We start from the raw sequence: 17238 nt of genomic DNA, 5'->3' as shown, positions 1-17238 counted from the left end.
GAGCAGGAAAGGGGTGCAGAGAAGAGTGCGCAGAAATTCAGTGCGCATGAACTAGCTACAACACGCAGCAGCAAGCTTTCTTTGCCTTGAAAATTACGTTTTCAGACATAGGATATCGCTTTCGTGTCCTGAAAAAACGTTTGTCTAGCTCTTGGAAATAAAGTATGTTTTCATAATAAGCAGAAGTTTCCTGTCCAGGAGTAATTTGTGGACCAGTGCGTCAGTCTTTAGACCCTGCGTCTGCTTCAGTCGCGCCATCGCTGGAATGAATCTATAAGAATCACCTTAGTTTGGCTTCGCTGCTTTTTCCCCTTGTCTTCTTCTTTCAGCGACCTCAAAAACGGACTTTCTTTTGCGGCGAACTGCTCCTGGATTCTTGTCGCCATTGCAACAAACTTTGTGCGAACTGCGAGGAAGATATAGGTCAAAAAAAGCCGCTAAGAACTGTTGCGTTGGTGGAGTAAACAGCGTCTGTGCGTCTTGCGTCTGTGGACTGCATGACAGGCGTACGTAAACCACGTACCGGCAGCGCGCAGGCAAGTCAGTTACGCTAGAAACGTAGGGAGTTTGATTGACAGCCTGTCAGCTCACAGATAACGAGGCAGTGTCGTTATCTATTGGCAAATGTTTAGCCCCACCACGTCCAGAGTTGATGAATTTTTATTCTCTTTTTTTGGTCATCATAATTACAAGGCTACTGCACCTCTATAATGCTATCATTGACAACTTGAAACAAAAAAAATCCTCCATACAACCTTTAAGTATCGGGCGCAAATGTGTTATTATGAACGAGGACTGATACACTGAAATAATGTTTGTCAAATAGAAGCACAAAGTAATGACTTGAAGGCGCTCTGTGTAACTTTTGTAGTCCAGAATGCTCCACAGTATTGCATTAAACATATCTATCTCCAAGCCAAGTTAGATTGTTGTCAGATCTGTGGAGAAGTGACCCTGCTTATGTTTTTTTTTTTTTTTTTTAAACAATAAAAACACTAGGCCTGTAACTATAGAAACAGATTTTGCGGGACGATTAATTGACCAAGAAATGATTGCGATAAACGATAATATTGACATTTTGAGACCAATTTCAACTAATAAAAATGCAAATACACCCTTTCAAAGATCAATAAACTTTACTTTCTAAAGAACATTTAACACAGGAACTGCAAGACAACCAAAAACAACAGACCTGAATAGAATAGACCTGTAAACATAAGAATAGCTTAATGTAGTCTGGCTCACAGCAAGGACTTCAATAAACCATTGTCGAACCAAACCAACCAAAACAATAAATTAAATGGATTATTAAGTCTCTAACAAAATTGCCGTTAAAACTTATTTTAGTCACTGACTTAGTTCAAGCGTCATTATGCTAAGGAAACGAGAGGAGTCAGTAGAGAGCGATAGAAGCCTTTTGACATTCATTCTCTTTGGTAGAGAGAACTACCCTGATTCATCAGATCGTTTCACTTTGTAGGTTTGTAAATAAAAGGCTTAGGGATTGTGCTCAAAACTGACATAGGTATAGGGAATGTGCTAATTAAATCTGCACATAGGCTGGGAATGTGCAATCAATGAAACATAGGCTTAGGGAATGTGCAATAATTAATAGAACAGAAGAATGCAAGGGTTGCCTGTTAAGGATAATTTTAAGGGTCGTGTTGGTGCATCACTCGTGGTCACACTTGTCTCATATTTACTTTGTTTTATGGTGTTTTGTTTATGTGCTGCTTTGTGTTGTGTTGTCCTGTTTTTTTGAGTAGGAGACAATAAAGGATTACTTATCTTATCTTATCTTAAACTGTCTGACCTCGCAGTGTTCGAATTCCAGCGTTCGCTCGACAGTAGGCAGGTACCTTTTTTATTTAACCAATCGCTGCTTTTTGGTCATGACGTATGTAATGCGCTGCTAACAGGGCTAACTGGTATATTAAGCTTTTCTTAAATCCCGTAGGAAGAAGGACAATAACGTCTTTCCCCCTGATGAAATTCACCAAATATTCTCTTTAATCTGGCTTTAAATCCTCAGCCAACACCGAGTATATCACTCTTGGCTGATTGACTGGTGTCCGAACGTGCACTTCCAGGGTTTTTGCGAACCGTCTAGTGCACAGGTGTCAAACATACGGCCCGGGGGCCAGATCCGGCCCTCCAAGACCTTTAATCTGGCCCTCGGCTGATTTTCTACTAAAATATTTTAATTGTATTTTCTATTAAAATATTGGTAATTTTCTGCACCGCTTATCATAGCAGTGTCTCTGTACGTGGCCCCTCCCACCAGAGCAGCACAAATGAAGACTTGTCTCTTTCCAAACGCTCTTAAAGGACGATCGTTTTGACTGTTGACCGTGACACCCTCATCAACAAAATGTCCAAAATGAGAAAAGTGGAGCCGAGTGCAGGATTTTACAACAAAAATTGACTTATTCCTGTTTACACACAAGTTCATGTTAAAACATTGTGTTGAAATTGCATTTTTCTTTAAGTTTCAGGTTGTTCATGATATTATAATATTTTGTAAAAGAAAGAGTTCATCAATTAAAAAAGATTTCTGTAATAGATTTGTGTTTCTCTGCACAAATATTTGAACTTATTGTTATTTTTTGGGGTTTATATGACATGAGTTTTTTCTGATCCGGCCCCTTTGGGATCAAAGTAGTTTGGATTCGGCCCCCGAACCAAAATGAGTTCGAAACCTTTGGTCTAGTGTATTCTGATTCCTGACCTAGTCGCTGGAGAGAAATAAAATTGAGCGAAGGCACTAGGTGGCGCCAGTCTGGCTAAGAGAGAATGAGAGAAACAAGGAAAACAAACAAGCATACAAATAGAAATTATTACAGCCGGAAAAGTTATCGAGCTCGTTAAAAGTTATCGTACGGTTAATTAATTTATTGATTATCGTTACAGGCCTAAAAAACACCCGTAATTGGATAAATGTAACATAGAGAGATCGGTTTAATGTTACTGTGGGACATTTCAGGCAAAGCAATAAAACCTCCATGGAAAAAAAAATAAAAAATCAAGTGACAGACCCTTCACCAAAAAAATTACACAGTGCATCTTTAAGTAAAAAAATATATCAGGCAAACTGAAAGTCAAAATGAGGAGTTTTGGAATTAATAGTCTAATCTGATTTATAATTTTGTATTAAGCACTTTGAGTTACTTTGTGTATGAACTGTGCTATACAAATAAACTTGCCTTGACATTATAAAACAAGTTATTATGTGATTTAAAAAAGAAGTCCATAATAGACCATAAAACTACTGACAAAAGACAAGGTGGAATAAATGTTTGAGTCATTTAACAGTGAATGGTACTTCACTCAAAGCTCTTTACATCAAGGAACCACTCACCAATTCATTCATACACTTTCATAGACCAATGTACGCAGACACTAGGGGTGAGGTGGGTTAAGTGTCTTGCCCAAGGACATAATGACAGCATTCATCTGTAGGAGCTGGACTCTACCAATGACGTTTATGTTAAGAGCAAGAGCGAGAGTAATTTTTCCCATCCCTGGAATTGCCAATCTCTACTAAACAAAGGTAAAAGGAGCTGCTAAACATGAAAACTACTTCTTCATGACATCACAAGGTGGAACAGAGCATTTTGAGCTTTGGAGATGTAGACAGACTAAAAATAAAGGATTACTCAAACACGTGTGAATGAAACAAAACAAAACTCTGGGTTTGTATCATGGCTTAAAGTTCACAAGAGTCAGTGGCCACGTTTACATGATGTTTTTTAATTCTGAATTAAATAGTTCTGAATTAAAATATTCTCCTTCGAGTTTACATGGAAATAATAATTACGAATTGAGGTTTACATGGAAAACACGTTAAATCACCTTTATTTAATTCTGCTCAATGTCATGAAGGGTTCTGATTGGACAGGGACATGAACATATTTACGTCTTTGGGAAGAAAACACACACTTCAGCTGCTACCGGCTTTTTTGTCATCTCGGTTTGTCGTTACGCCACGGACACAAACGTGACGCAAACTTTTTCCGCGGTCGTTCCGATGATAATTGTGCAGCAGCTGGAGAATTCTCTCATTAAGCTTTATGTCTGTGAGTTGAGGAGGAGGGAGGAAGACGACAAACTGACTCAACGACTGCTCTGCCTCAGCCCACTCCCGCATCCCGCTCGCAAATCCAAAGAGACGTGGATGAAAGTCCGAAGGGAGGACTGGTGGAGCAAGATCGTCCGGATCTCGTTCAATGCGCGACCCAACGAGCATGAACTGAATGACCGGGATTATTTTTAAAAGGATCCCCGGCTACTTTGACATGCTGGTCTTATATGATTAACATTGGGGTCAGTAATAAATACGTAAGACCAAAAAACTCATGCTCATTTGTAGTATTTTTTTGTTATAAAAAAGGAGAAAATACGATCGCGAGTAGTTGACCATATTTGTTTACATCGCAAAGGATTCAGGGTAGCCTCGTCGACTGGATGCTTGGATTCGCTGTCTCTGCAAGATAAACACGGCTTCTATTCAGCCTTTTCAGTTTGAACCTGAGCGCACATTAAGTTTGGAGGACAACTTCGCGGACAGTACTGTAAATGATGAGCATGAAGACGATCAGAGAGGTGTGGAAGAGAGTGTTGGTCACAATCAATGGTGAGTGGGCAACAAGTGCTCGCCAGTGTAACAGAGAGGGAGAGCGTCTGCTGTAAGGAGCTCAGTTTTCTGTCAGGGGCAGGTCAGGGTGAGTAAATTTACTAATTTAATTACTATGGAGTAAGAAAGCTTTTCAGAAATATTTATGTGCATAGAATAGAAATCGTGCGCATTTGGCAGTAGTTGAGCATAAAATAAATATTCATAAACTCTGAATGAGTCCAGTCGTACAGAAAATGTATTGTGTGAAAAGTTACGACATCATGAAAATTTACGATTACGATTTCTTCATTGATAATTACTGGAAATTACAACCAAAAGCTGCGCAGTGGTATTAGTAAAACGGAGCATAAGCACAAGTTTAACCCGACGACAGAAGACAACGACCTTGTGACGACGCTACCCAGAATGCTTTGCGACGTAAACCTACTAGTGATCGTATTTTCTCCTCTTTTTTAATCAAGAAATACTAGAAACGAACATATTTGGGTTTTTTGGTATTACATATTTATAACTAACACCAACATTAATCATATAAGAACAGCCTGTTAAAGTAGCTGGGGATCGTTTTAAGAAGAATAAACGTTTACATCAGACATGTCAAACTCAGGCCCGGGGTCCAAATTTGGCCCACGATATAATTATATTTGTCCCGCGAGATCATATCAAATATGTATTAGAGCTGCCCGCCGGCTACAGATAGACTATAGAGACATTATTTATTTAAAATTTTGGGTGACACTTTAGATTATGAACCACATATTAATAGCAATAGAATTAATTTTTATTCAGAGTTCATTTATTTGGTAACACTTTATAATAACTACACCTAATTTAGCCTTAATAAAGCATGAACAAAGACTTTATTAATAATGATTCACACTTAGTAACTACTTAATTACTACCTGAATTAGTACTTAACTTGTGCTTAATTCGCCTGTGCTGTAAATAGTTACTCATAAGTATTTCTTACTTAATTACTCATCAACTAGCCATTTGCATATTTCCAAATGCATATTTAAGTACAAATTTGAGCATTTATGTGAGAGTGATTCACTAATAAAGCAATGCAATGATCATTCAGGCAGCTGTTATCTGTTAAGTCTTTTTGAGAGCTTTTATTAAGCATTTGTTAAGTTTGGTCAAATTCCAGAGAAACAATAATGCATTACTAGTAAATCATTCTCTCATGGTTTACTAATCATTAATAAATGCTCAAATGTGTACTTAAATATACATTTACAAATGCACACACAAATGATTAGTTCATGAGTAATTAAGTAAGAAATACTTATGAGTAACTTTTTACAGCACAGGTGCAGGTTAAGTGCTAATTCAGGTGGTAATTAAGTAGTTACTAAGTGTGAATCATTATTAATTAAGTCTTTGTTCATGCTTTATTAAGGCTAAATAAGGTGTAGTTATTATAAAGTGTTACCATTTATTTTTATTCAGAATTAAAGCTGTCATGGCAGGTTTGGTGTGATATAGGACCTTTAACAGAGTAAATATAAACGACTCTTTCACCAACAACTCTCGTGTACACATGTTCTTGGTTCTTGCATACATTATCCACCCCCGTATACTCCTCTGTTGTAAGACCATAGAAGACGTTTCGCGGTTCGTGGAAGAGGCCGCATCTCCATAGGGTCCGTGTGATAAAAGACCTTCAAAGTTCCATCAGAGGGGCTGTAATGAGAGCTGTCAGGTCCCCAGAGCGCGAGCGGTTTCGGGAGCTCTGTCACGAAGCATCTGAAACCACGAAGAGAGCCGCCTTGTCGTTTCAATGTCAATTTATCAGACTGTATTTGAAGTGTCAGGAGCTCAGGCCCGCTGGGTTAGGGGGAGATGATTGCTGTCGTCGGTCCGTGGTGCAGGTGCAAACAAAAGGATCTGTCAAACCACCAGATTGTCTTTTGTTTTGTTGGAATTTAATGTCATTTAATGTCGTTTTCAATTAGGTTTTTTGAAAGGTGCTTTAAAAGTGCGCCGCGTAACTTTTCCAGTGGAGAGTCCGTACTTTTCTCCATGGAGATGTTGTCGCTTTGTCTGGGATGGTTCACTGTGTTGTTGTGCAGTTGTAGGGAGTATTATCTGTTACATAAGGGTGAGTTGTACAGATGTAGGGAGTATTATCTGAGTTATTGTACAGTTGTAGGGAGTATTACCTGAGTTTTTGTACAGTTGTAAGAAGTATTGTCTGTTATGTAAGGGTGAGTTGTTGTACAGTTGTAGGGAGTATTATCTGTTACATAAGTTGAGTTGCAGTTGTAGGGAGTATTATCTGTATTACATTGAGGTGTTGTACAGTTGTAGGGAGTATTCTGTTACATGTTGTACAGTTGTAGGGAGTATTATCTGAGTTTTGTACAGTTGTAGGGTATTATTTTTAGAGTTGTAAGTTGTATTTATGTAAGGGTGAGTTGTTGTACAGTTGTAGGGAGTATTATCTGTTACATAAGTGTGAGAAGTACAGTTGTAGGGAGTATTATCTGTATTATCTGAGTTATTGTACAGTTGTAGGGAGTATTATTTGTTACATAAGTGTGAGTTGTACAGTTGTAGGGATTATTATCTGGAACAATAGTGTGAGTTGTTGTGCAGTTGTAGGGAGTATTATCTGACATAAGTTAGTTGTACAGTTGTAAGGAGTATTATCTGTTACATAAGGGTGAGTTGTTGTACAGTTGTAGGGAGTATTATCTGAGTTCTACAGTTGTAGGGGGTATTATTTATTACATAAGGGTGAGTTGTTGTACAGTTGTAGGGAGTATTATCTGTTACATAAGAGAGAGTTGTACATTTGTAGGGAGCATTATCTGTTATATAAGGCTGAGTTGTTGTACAGTTGTAGGGAGAATTTTCTGAGTTGTACAGTTGTAGGGAGTATTATCTGTTACATAAGGGTGAGTTGTTGTACAGTTGTAGGGAATATTATTTGTATTGTCTGAGTTGTTGTACAGTTGTAGGGAGTATTATCTGTTACATAATCGTTCGGGCTCCTAATGAGCGACACCTCACATCAGTTAGCATTTATTTATTTATTTATTTATTTATATATTTATTTATTTATCTGTCTTTCGTTACATTCTCTTTGTTTTTGTGTCGTGCAGAATCCACGGTCTTCATCCCGTCTGCCGTTTACAACATCGAGGAAGACATCGGGGAGCTGTTTATTCCCGTGAGGAGGAGCGGAGACGTCAGCCAGGAGCTCATGGTCGTCTGCTACACACAACAAGGTAACGCCGCGTAAACACTGGAGTTTGTTATGCATTTAAAGCTCGTTCAACTCAAACAAATGATGCAGTGGCACAGCTGGTTAAAGAATAAACCAACAACTCTTCTTAGACTTAGACTTAGACAAACTTTATTGATCCACATGGGGAATTACTTGGACACAGTAGCTCACACATCATTATATACATTTTTGATATAAATTTTGCTATTCAAGTTCCAATTTTGATCTCACAATTTTTTATTATTATTTTTTATCTCATTTTTTTGTTTCCATTCTATTACTGCTTTTTGGATCTGTTAAAGAAGTGTAACTCACCAACCCGTAGCCCTTTTTTGTCTTATCCAAATGTAATCACTTGGAAAAAAAATCTCAAAAGATCGTTTTTCTCTTGTACAATCTTGCGGCAATTTTGTCTCACGAGATTTTGTCCCATCTCTACTACCATATTTTTTTCAGATTATAAGTCGCAAAACATATATAAGTTGCACTTTTGGGGAGGAATTTATTTTATATAATCAGAGACCAGGAACCGACATTTCATGTTGAAAGTCAAGTCATACAGTAGTAATAACAACAGAACAGAGAACAACAGACTGTTAACGTCACATATGAACAGTTCTTCAAATAACTATAACATAAACAACAGAACAGAATAGGGCTTTCAAATTATCACGTTAATTGCGATTAATTAATTACAGTCATATTTAGCGCGTTTTGTTTTTTAATCACATTAATCTTATTTTTAATCTCAAAATTTACTGTTTCTGTATGCGAGTTGCCTTATTATAAAATCAGTTTTTATGTGTTGTTAGGACACAGTCCCGCACTGTGCAGAAGAATTGTAGCCTAATTTTCATTCCCGTTGTCACCGCATCTGCGATAAACAGGCACACGTCTGATCTCTGAAAACATCGCGACACAGACACAGAACAGACTCACCTTCACCATCAACATCCCTCTGACACAGAGAGAACATCTATATTCCACTGAGTCGTGTCTTTTAGTAGAAGCTAAACCACAAGAGCGTTGTTTTTTTTTTTTTTCTCGCTTAGTTTATGCAAATGAGCCATGCGGTTTTAGGTTTTGTTTCTGTGAGACTTGCGCAAAACTGCATTAAACACATTATAATGTCAAATGGGCTGATGTGGCTCTATAGTATTTATGTTTATATGTTGTAAAGTTTAGTTTATTTATGTAGATTAGTAATAGTAATAATGATGATAGTTATATAAAAACATTAATGATAGTATGAAAATAATGTAATCATGAATTCAAATGAAAATACCTCAAGTTGAAGGCTTTTCTCAGCAATTTTTAGGAGAGATTAAAAAAGAGATTAATTAGATTAATAATTAATCAGATCATAATGAATTAATCTCTCAGTTTTTTTAATCGCTCGACAGCACTGGAACAAAACAAGTTTATCAAACTCTCCATCTCACTCCAGATCACTAAATCCATTTAATTCTTCATCCTTCTGTGCCACTTCTGAGCAACTCCACGACCTCCGGAGGTCAACAGAGCGCCGCTTCCTCTTCTGTGTAGCTGTCGTCAGACTCAGCATCAGTTCCAGTTAGAATTATTCCGGCCTTTCTGAATCCCGACAGGATGATTTCATTGTCACTAAAGTCCAGGCTTTATTGATCCATCCAGTGACTTCCAGGAAAGTTACATGGCTCACCCTCCCTGTTATCGCGAAGCTGTGTTCTCTCCATCCCTCGCTTTTCACCAGTCCCTCACAAGTTTCTCGCTCACTCCAAACATTCTTTCTGCTGCTCAATTATCGTTTTTCGTCTGAATATTTCACTTACTTCAAACAAGACAGAGGCTCTTTCTGCAGGAGACATGCACAGTACAGGAGTAATAGTAGTAGAAGATACTGACACACAAGACTAGAGCCTCTCGCCGCTGTCAGTGTGAAAATTTTAATATGTAAGTCACACCGGAGTATAAGTCGCAGGAAACACCCAAACCATGAAAAAAGTGCCACTTACAGACCGAAAAATACGGTACAAACAAGCTCCACAAGCTCTGAGCCTCTGATTGAACAATAAAAACCCAGGTAAGCCACGATATAGTGACATCTGACCTGTATTCACAAGACGGCCACCACCAGACGTGCTATTTCCTCCTATAGTTTATCTTACCGTCTCCTCGTATGCTCAGACACTGCTCAGGTGCTGCTCTTAACAAGGGCCCCAGGTGTACAACATGATGGATTCAACGCAGCATCGCTTCCTCTTATATACCGCCTAATATTTCACTTGGTATGCTCGCCTTGAAAACACCTACCTGCTCTCTATGTCCATCTTTTTTTTATATATATATATATGTATCGTACACGCTCTTATGATTTATGATTTAGTATGATGCAACTTTTCACCCACCAAAGTCGTACCGAGCCAAAGTACCTTGACCCAGCCCTACTTGTATTCAGGTCAGAAAAAGTTTGGCGAAAAGAAAATATTCCAAGTTATAAAAAAGTCAGAGTTATGAAAATAAACATCGGTCTGTTGGGTGAGGCTCGGAGCGTGGGTTCATTCATCATAATTTGTCTTGTGCAACGGCGCGGCTTCTTTACACTGAAGTCACACTGGCCTTTTCGAGTGGAGGGGACGTGCCTTGCCTGTTTCCATGGAGATGTTACGGCCTTGAATGTTTCACAGTATATCATTACACTGCTTTATCTTACACGTGTTCAGTTATAGGTGTGTTTATTGAAAATCAAAAACGTACCTGGAGTTGTGTTTAGTTTCGTTCGCACCTTTATTGTTAGTCGGTCTACACCTTGTGATGTCATGATGCTGAGTTTTCAAGTTAACAGCTCCTTTTACCTTTAGTTGAGTAGAGATTGGAAATTCAGGGGTTGAAATTGTCCAAATGATTCTAGTGAACATGTATGGGGTTCTGGTATTACATGGTGGAAGAGTGTGTTTTCTGTTTGAGAGAAGAAGTCAGCCTAAACATGCAGGGTTTGTGTGTTAAACATGTGAATGAAAAAAAAACACAACTCCAGGTTTGTTTGATTGATCGGAAAACAGCGTAATATGGGCCCTTTAAAATTGGACTTAACTAAACTCCGCACATAACCATATTTCAAAAAGAGCTGCTATCGTTTTAGAAAGTAACTAGAGGAATAAAGATGCAAGTGAAAGGAAGGAGGGCAAAGTCAGTCAGTCCCCATTTATATAGCGTTTTTCACAGACATTTTTGCCACAAAGACGCTTTACAGAGCATTACATTCAGCATATGTTATTCATTCACTCTATACCTGGTGATGGTAAGATACTGTGTAGCCACAGCTGCCCTGGGGCAAACTGACAGAGGCGCGCCAACGGTCCTGTCCGACCACCACCATCACTCATGCACACGTCACTTTCATACTAGGCAATATGGGTGAAGTGTCTGGCCACTAGCACCAGGTTCATTGATTGATTGTATTTAACTGACCGTGACTATTAACTGTCCTTGGAGACCTGTAGCCATGTTTTGGGTTGATGGGGGAAACCGGAGTGCCTAAAAAAAACCCATCCAGACACAGGGGAGAAATATGCAAACTCCACACAGAAAGGCCCGGGCGACCCGGGGATCAAACCCGGAACCTTCTTGCTGTGAGGCGTGAGTGCTACGAACTCAGCCACCGTGCCGCCACAAGCCGGTTTCAAAGTCTAGGGGTATAAGCAACATTGTGATTGGCGTAGAGTGTCTGTGATCAGGCCAGTCCTGTGTGATGTCACATAGTACTTGAAATTGCGTTGTTTTTTTTGTGGTTTTTTTACTGTTTCTGAACACGGAGCTGCAATTTTATAGCCAGTCAATTTAATTTCTCTCTGGCGACTAGGTCAGGAATCAGAATACACTAGACAGTTCACAAAAACCTGGAAGTGCGAGTTCGGGCAGCAGCCAATCAGTGAAGAGTCATACATTCTGTGTTGTCAACAATTCCCGAGATCGAGGATTTAAAGCCGGAACAAAGAGAATGTTTGGTGAATTTTATCAAGGGGAAAGACATTATTGCCCTTCTTCCTACGGGATTTGGCTCATTACATACGTCATGACCAAATAGCAGTGACTGGTGACTGCGCGACACCGACGTGCTGCCAGTGAGCCGCGTGTGGATCGTTTTCTCGTGTACGCCGCGTTAAACCGTGCTTCCTCCTATGCGCCTCTAACCAGAACTAACACAAAGACTAAAACGGGACTAATCCAGTCCAGGATTTAAACCAGGTCTAAACCAGGTCTAAACCAGGACTAAAACCAGAACTAAAACCAGGTCTAAAACCAGTGATCTCATATATAAAGCATTTCTCTATCAGTAATATTTTTAATATGGTTAAGGACAGACTGGGCTTTTTATTGTCTTTAAACAGACAAAACATCTTATGTTCAGATTTCCTCGTCTTTGCTACTTTACAGCAAACAGTTTCTTATTCATGGAGACTTGGGCTCAACAGACAATTTGAAGACAACAAACAAGAATTTTCAGGATGTGGTTGCTACATTCATGTAGTTTTAAAGATCATGACAATATCAAGTAATCCAAAGTATTCAGATTATGTTAATCATTTTAATAATTAAATGGATTAAGTTACGAACTACATTTTGGGGTATGTAATCTGTAATCTGTAGTGGAATACATTTTATCTGTTAAAGTTTGTTAAACAATAAATGACTTTATAAAGTCACTTTTTTTTGTTCTATATCAGTCTTTTGATCTGCCACAATAATGTAATAATGAATTTAAATGAAAATACCTCAAATTGAAGACTTTTCTCAGCAATTTTTAGGTGAGATTAAAAAGAGATTAATTAGATTAATTAATTACAGATCATAATTAATTAATCTCTCAATTTTTTTTATCGCATGACAGCACTAGTAATTATATATATTTTTTAATTATTATATATAATATTATATAATAATATAATTATTCTACATTGTTTATTTTATAATATATTGTTTTAATTTAATTAATTTATGTTTATTTATTTATTTAGTTAGTTAGTTATTTACTTGATTTCAAAAACATAAACCTTTGAAACCTTTGCTGCCCTCTTTATGCTACAGGCCGTGCACTAGTTTCTCTCCACTCCTAGTTATTTGGAAAGTTGTTTTTTTTTTTAATGCCAGATGCCCTTTCTGATGCAACAAGCTTCATTATACAGTGAGTGCAACATGGGTGAGGTGTCTTGCCCCAGGACACGGCGCAAAATGAGACATCGGTTTTGTAATGGAGTTTTAAAATTGGTTTTGCACAGACGAAAATTAAAAGAGAAAAACGTTTCAATTTTGAGCAATTATCCAAAATCCAATTCGTTTCTTTTTGATCAATTCTCCCAAATAATTGTACTCCTCTGACATGTTTTGGGTAAGTGCCTGGATGGTGCAAGGTGTCAGTAAATCCGTGGCGTTGCGGAGGTGGGTAAGTATTGAGCAGTGTTGCATCATGGGTAGTCTGACAGCTGTCCACCTGCTCCGAGCTGGTCTCCCTCTGTAGCAGACCGGACAGGCAGACGAGGAGAGGGGAGACGAGTTTTCACACACACAGATTCTATACTGGAGTAGAAGAAGAAGAAGATGCTGTGAAGTTAGTGCTGCTTGTGTATTGAAGTATAGGAGAGAAGAAATGTCAAAATACTATATAGAGATTTTGTGTTTCATGCTGTTTTCTTGCCCACCTGGAGTCGTAGTAAACCCACTATCTATTCACAACATATATTTTTTAGGATAGGTTCTGGCTTACAGTATTTCCACCACAGTAAGTGCATCGAAAATCAAATACTAAAACTTGTAGTGAAGCTAGAGCCTCAATCGAGCAGGTACAGATACTAAAAAGCCGCATAAAAAAATGTTATTGAATGGCTTTTTAATAAAATTTGTAATCCCTGCCTCAAGTGGAGGAGTTTAAGTATCTCAGGGTCTTGTTCACGAGTGAGGGGAGGATGGAGCGTGAGATTGACAGGCGGATCGGTGCAGCGTCGGCAGTGATGTGGTCGCTGTATCGGACCGTTGTGGTGAAGAGGGAGTTGAGCCGAAAGGCGAAGCTCTTGATTTCCCATCAATCTATGTTCCTGCCCTCATGAGCTCTGGGTAATGACGAGATCGCGGATAAAGCAGTCGAAATAAGTTTCCTCCGCAGGATGGCTGGGCGCTCCCTTAGAGATAGGGTGAGGAGCTCAGTCACAGGGGAGGAGCTCGGAGTAGAGCCGCTGCTCCTCCACGTCGAGAGGAGCAGCTGAGGTGGTTTGGGCATCTGTTCTGGATGTCTCCTGGGTGCCTCCCTCAGGAGGTGTTCCGGGCATGTCCCAACGGGAGGAGACCCAAGGAAGCCCCAGGACATGCTGGAGGGAGTATTTCTCTCGACTGGCCTGGGAATGACTCAGGGTCCCCCCAGAGGAGATGGAGGAAGTGTCCGGGGTGAAGGAAGTCTGGGAGTCCCTGCTTAGACTGCTGCCCCCGCAACCCGGCCCCGGAAGTGGAAGAAAATTGATGGATGGATGGATAGATTGTAAAATTGGAAATATTTTAATGGAAGAGAAGATTGAAATATGCACAAACTAATACAAAAATCTTCAAAGTTTCAGTTAGGGTTGAAGATCAGACACTAATCGATACTAAAACTTGTATCGAAACTAGATACTCATTTGATCAGTCTGTTGTCCCTGGCCCCAGAACTGGACTCTCTTCCTATTAACTTATATTAGAGGGCAGCCCATGTGAGGTTTCTTTCAGTATCAATGTCGAGATCCAACACTGGTACTGGAGGAGTAGACGGAGAGAGGAGGTAGCTGAGAACAGACATTTTTGGAGCACTTGAAGCTCAAACGCAACGAAACTGTATTACTGAAACATGCATTAATCAATCAGCGACAGTAGCTCAGTTGGTAAGAGCGTTGGTCCACTGATCTGGAGATTCCGCACCGCCGAAAGTGAGGATCAGGGCGCGATGACCGTATTTTTGTGAGGATTCGTGTGATTCGGAGGGACGTAATCCAGGCAATTGTTGTCAAGACGGCCACTCTAACTATAAATCGCTGCGGGAAACACTGACACCCCAATCACAGACAAATTCCCTTGTGAAAATGAAAAAGCTGAGTGTTCTGTGTAGCTGCACATGTAGTGGCAGAATGTAAACACACGCAAAATGTACAAACTCACCTGCACCGAACTGAACATCCCATACCAAAACGGTTCAGCACGAATACATGTACTGTTACACCATTATAAAAGTAAATAAATTGGACTTAACATATATTCTTAAACATCTGTGTAACCCCTGTCCCTTCTGTGTCCCAGTCTCGGCCACAGGCACCGTGCCCACCACCGTGCTGTCCTACTCAGACTACATCTCCAGACCCGAGGACCACCACAGCCTTCTGCGCTTTGACCGCGGAGAGGAGGAGAAGCCCTGCCGAGTCCTGATCATCGACGACTCCCTGTACGAGGAGGAGGAGAGCTTCAACGTCAGCCTGAGCATGCCCATGGGAGGAAGGCTCGGGCACCAGTACCCCAGTGCTCGCGTCAACATAGTGCCGGACATGGACGACGGTAAGAAGAGAATGTAAAGTTCTTAACATTTTCAGTTTGGAGCCTTTAAAGAGGCACTATTTTCTGATGTTATAATGTTGTTTCTTCATCACAGACAGACCTGGAGTTGTGTTTTATTTTATTGACACAAATATTTTGGCTAAGTTTTTGTATCAAAGTGAATACAGGAAGTGCTTCACTGTGTTTTTAAACTAGAATCATTTGGATAATTCCAGCTCGGAAATTGCCAATCTCTCCTGAATAACTAAAGGTAAAAAGAGAGCTGTTAACATCACAAGGTGCACAGAAGACAGTATTTTAAGCTTTTGGAGATGAAAACAGACTAATAAGTGGTAATACTCTCATGTATACGCACTCACTGTGTTTTTAAACTAGAATCATTTGGATAATTCCAGCTCGGAAATTGCCAATCTCTACTGAACTAAAGGTAAAAGGAGCTGTTAACATCACAAGGAGGAACAGTATTTTAAGCTTTGGAGATGAAAACAGACTAATAATGGGGTTTCTCAAATATATGAAGTGGTAGTTTTCAAGTTTTAGTTCACAGGAATCCCACGGTCATGGAAATCCTGGAAAAGTCAATAAAACTTTTTGAAAAATATGGAATTTTAGTATCTCTTTCACTCAACTACACCGTTCTGTTAAGTTCTCATGAGGCTATTATGATTATTTCTGAATGTATGTGCCTTTTGTTTAAAAGAGACGACAATAAATGCACTGACAGTATTTTTGATATCCTGAGTTTCTGGTTGCTGTATAAGAAAAGAGCTGAGGACCACAAGAGCGTTTTCTGAAGGTTTAATATAAACACACACAGAGCTGTGGCTCGACTGCCGACATGCAACAACAAAGAGAGAAATATCAACAAATGATTTCAATAGTGAAGGTGTTGTGGACTTTTTAAGCAACACAGTGGATTCAGCTTCTTGTATTACCACATGACATCACAAGGTGGAACAGTTTTTTTCTGAGATTAATTCAACCCAAATGTGCAGGATTTGTGTGTTAAACATTAGTGAATGAAACCAAAACACAACTCCAAGTCTGTTTGTGATGAGGAAACATTATAACATCAGAAAAAGTGTATGGACCCTTTTAGCTGCATTGCTCAGATTGTATTTAGGGAGTGACCAAAGACCAACCCTGGACTCTTTCCCAGAACTGATGCCGTACATTAGGCTACATTAAAGGTTGTATAGAGGATTTTCCAAGGAACGAGAAATCCAGCGACTGTTTGTCCTTTTTCAAATGTTGCGCATGCGTGAAACCACCCCCCCTCCCCTACAGCTCCTACATAGAAACGCCTCCTCCCGCCTCCTCCTTACGCCAGAAACAGGTTTGTTTACAGCCGGTGCGCTGCACATGACTTGTAAACAACTAACTACAGTGTTGGTTAGGCAAGACGGAGAAGTGAGGAGCGGGGGGAGCGGGCGTGTGCGCGGAGATTTCGTGCGCAGACAAGAAGCGAGGAAGAGCAGGGAGGAGCAGGAGAGGAGAGAGGAGGAGAGGGGAGCGGTGCGTGGAGATTCAGTGCCCGGAGAAGTGAGGAGCAGGTAGAAGAGCGGATCGGGCAGCGGGGACAGGAGCAGGAAAGGGGTGCAGAGAAGAGTTGCGCGGAGATTTCACTGCGAATGAACTAGCTACAACACGCAGCAGCAAACGGACTCTTTCTTTGCACTGAAAATTACGTTTTCAGACATAGGATATCACATTCGTGTCCTGAAAAACGTTTGTTTAGCTCTTGGAAATAAAGTACGTTTTCATAATAAGCAGAAGTTTCCTGTCCAGGAGTAATTTGGCGACCAGTGCGTCAGTCTTT

The 17238-nt window shown here is 39.8% G+C and overlaps 1 protein-coding gene across 1 annotated transcript in view; it reads left to right on the top strand.

Annotated features, from left to right (window-relative positions):
• The window catches only part of LOC110162886 (FRAS1-related extracellular matrix protein 2-like), a 254137-nt gene that overhangs the window by 99498 nt on the left and 137401 nt on the right, over window positions 1-17238 (top strand). The window contains 2 exon segments of the mRNA XM_055166709.1: window positions 7747-7872; window positions 15168-15419. Coding sequence (XP_055022684.1) covers window positions 7747-7872; window positions 15168-15419 — 378 coding nt within the window.

Source organism: Boleophthalmus pectinirostris, unplaced genomic scaffold (genome assembly GCF_026225935.1).
Source record: "Boleophthalmus pectinirostris isolate CB_2022bp ecotype Guang Dong unplaced genomic scaffold, ASM2622593v1 HiC_scaffold_9, whole genome shotgun sequence".
Classification (NCBI taxonomy): domain Eukaryota; kingdom Metazoa; phylum Chordata; class Actinopteri; order Gobiiformes; family Gobiidae; genus Boleophthalmus; species Boleophthalmus pectinirostris.
This window is presented reverse-complemented; position numbering and strand designations above follow the sequence as displayed.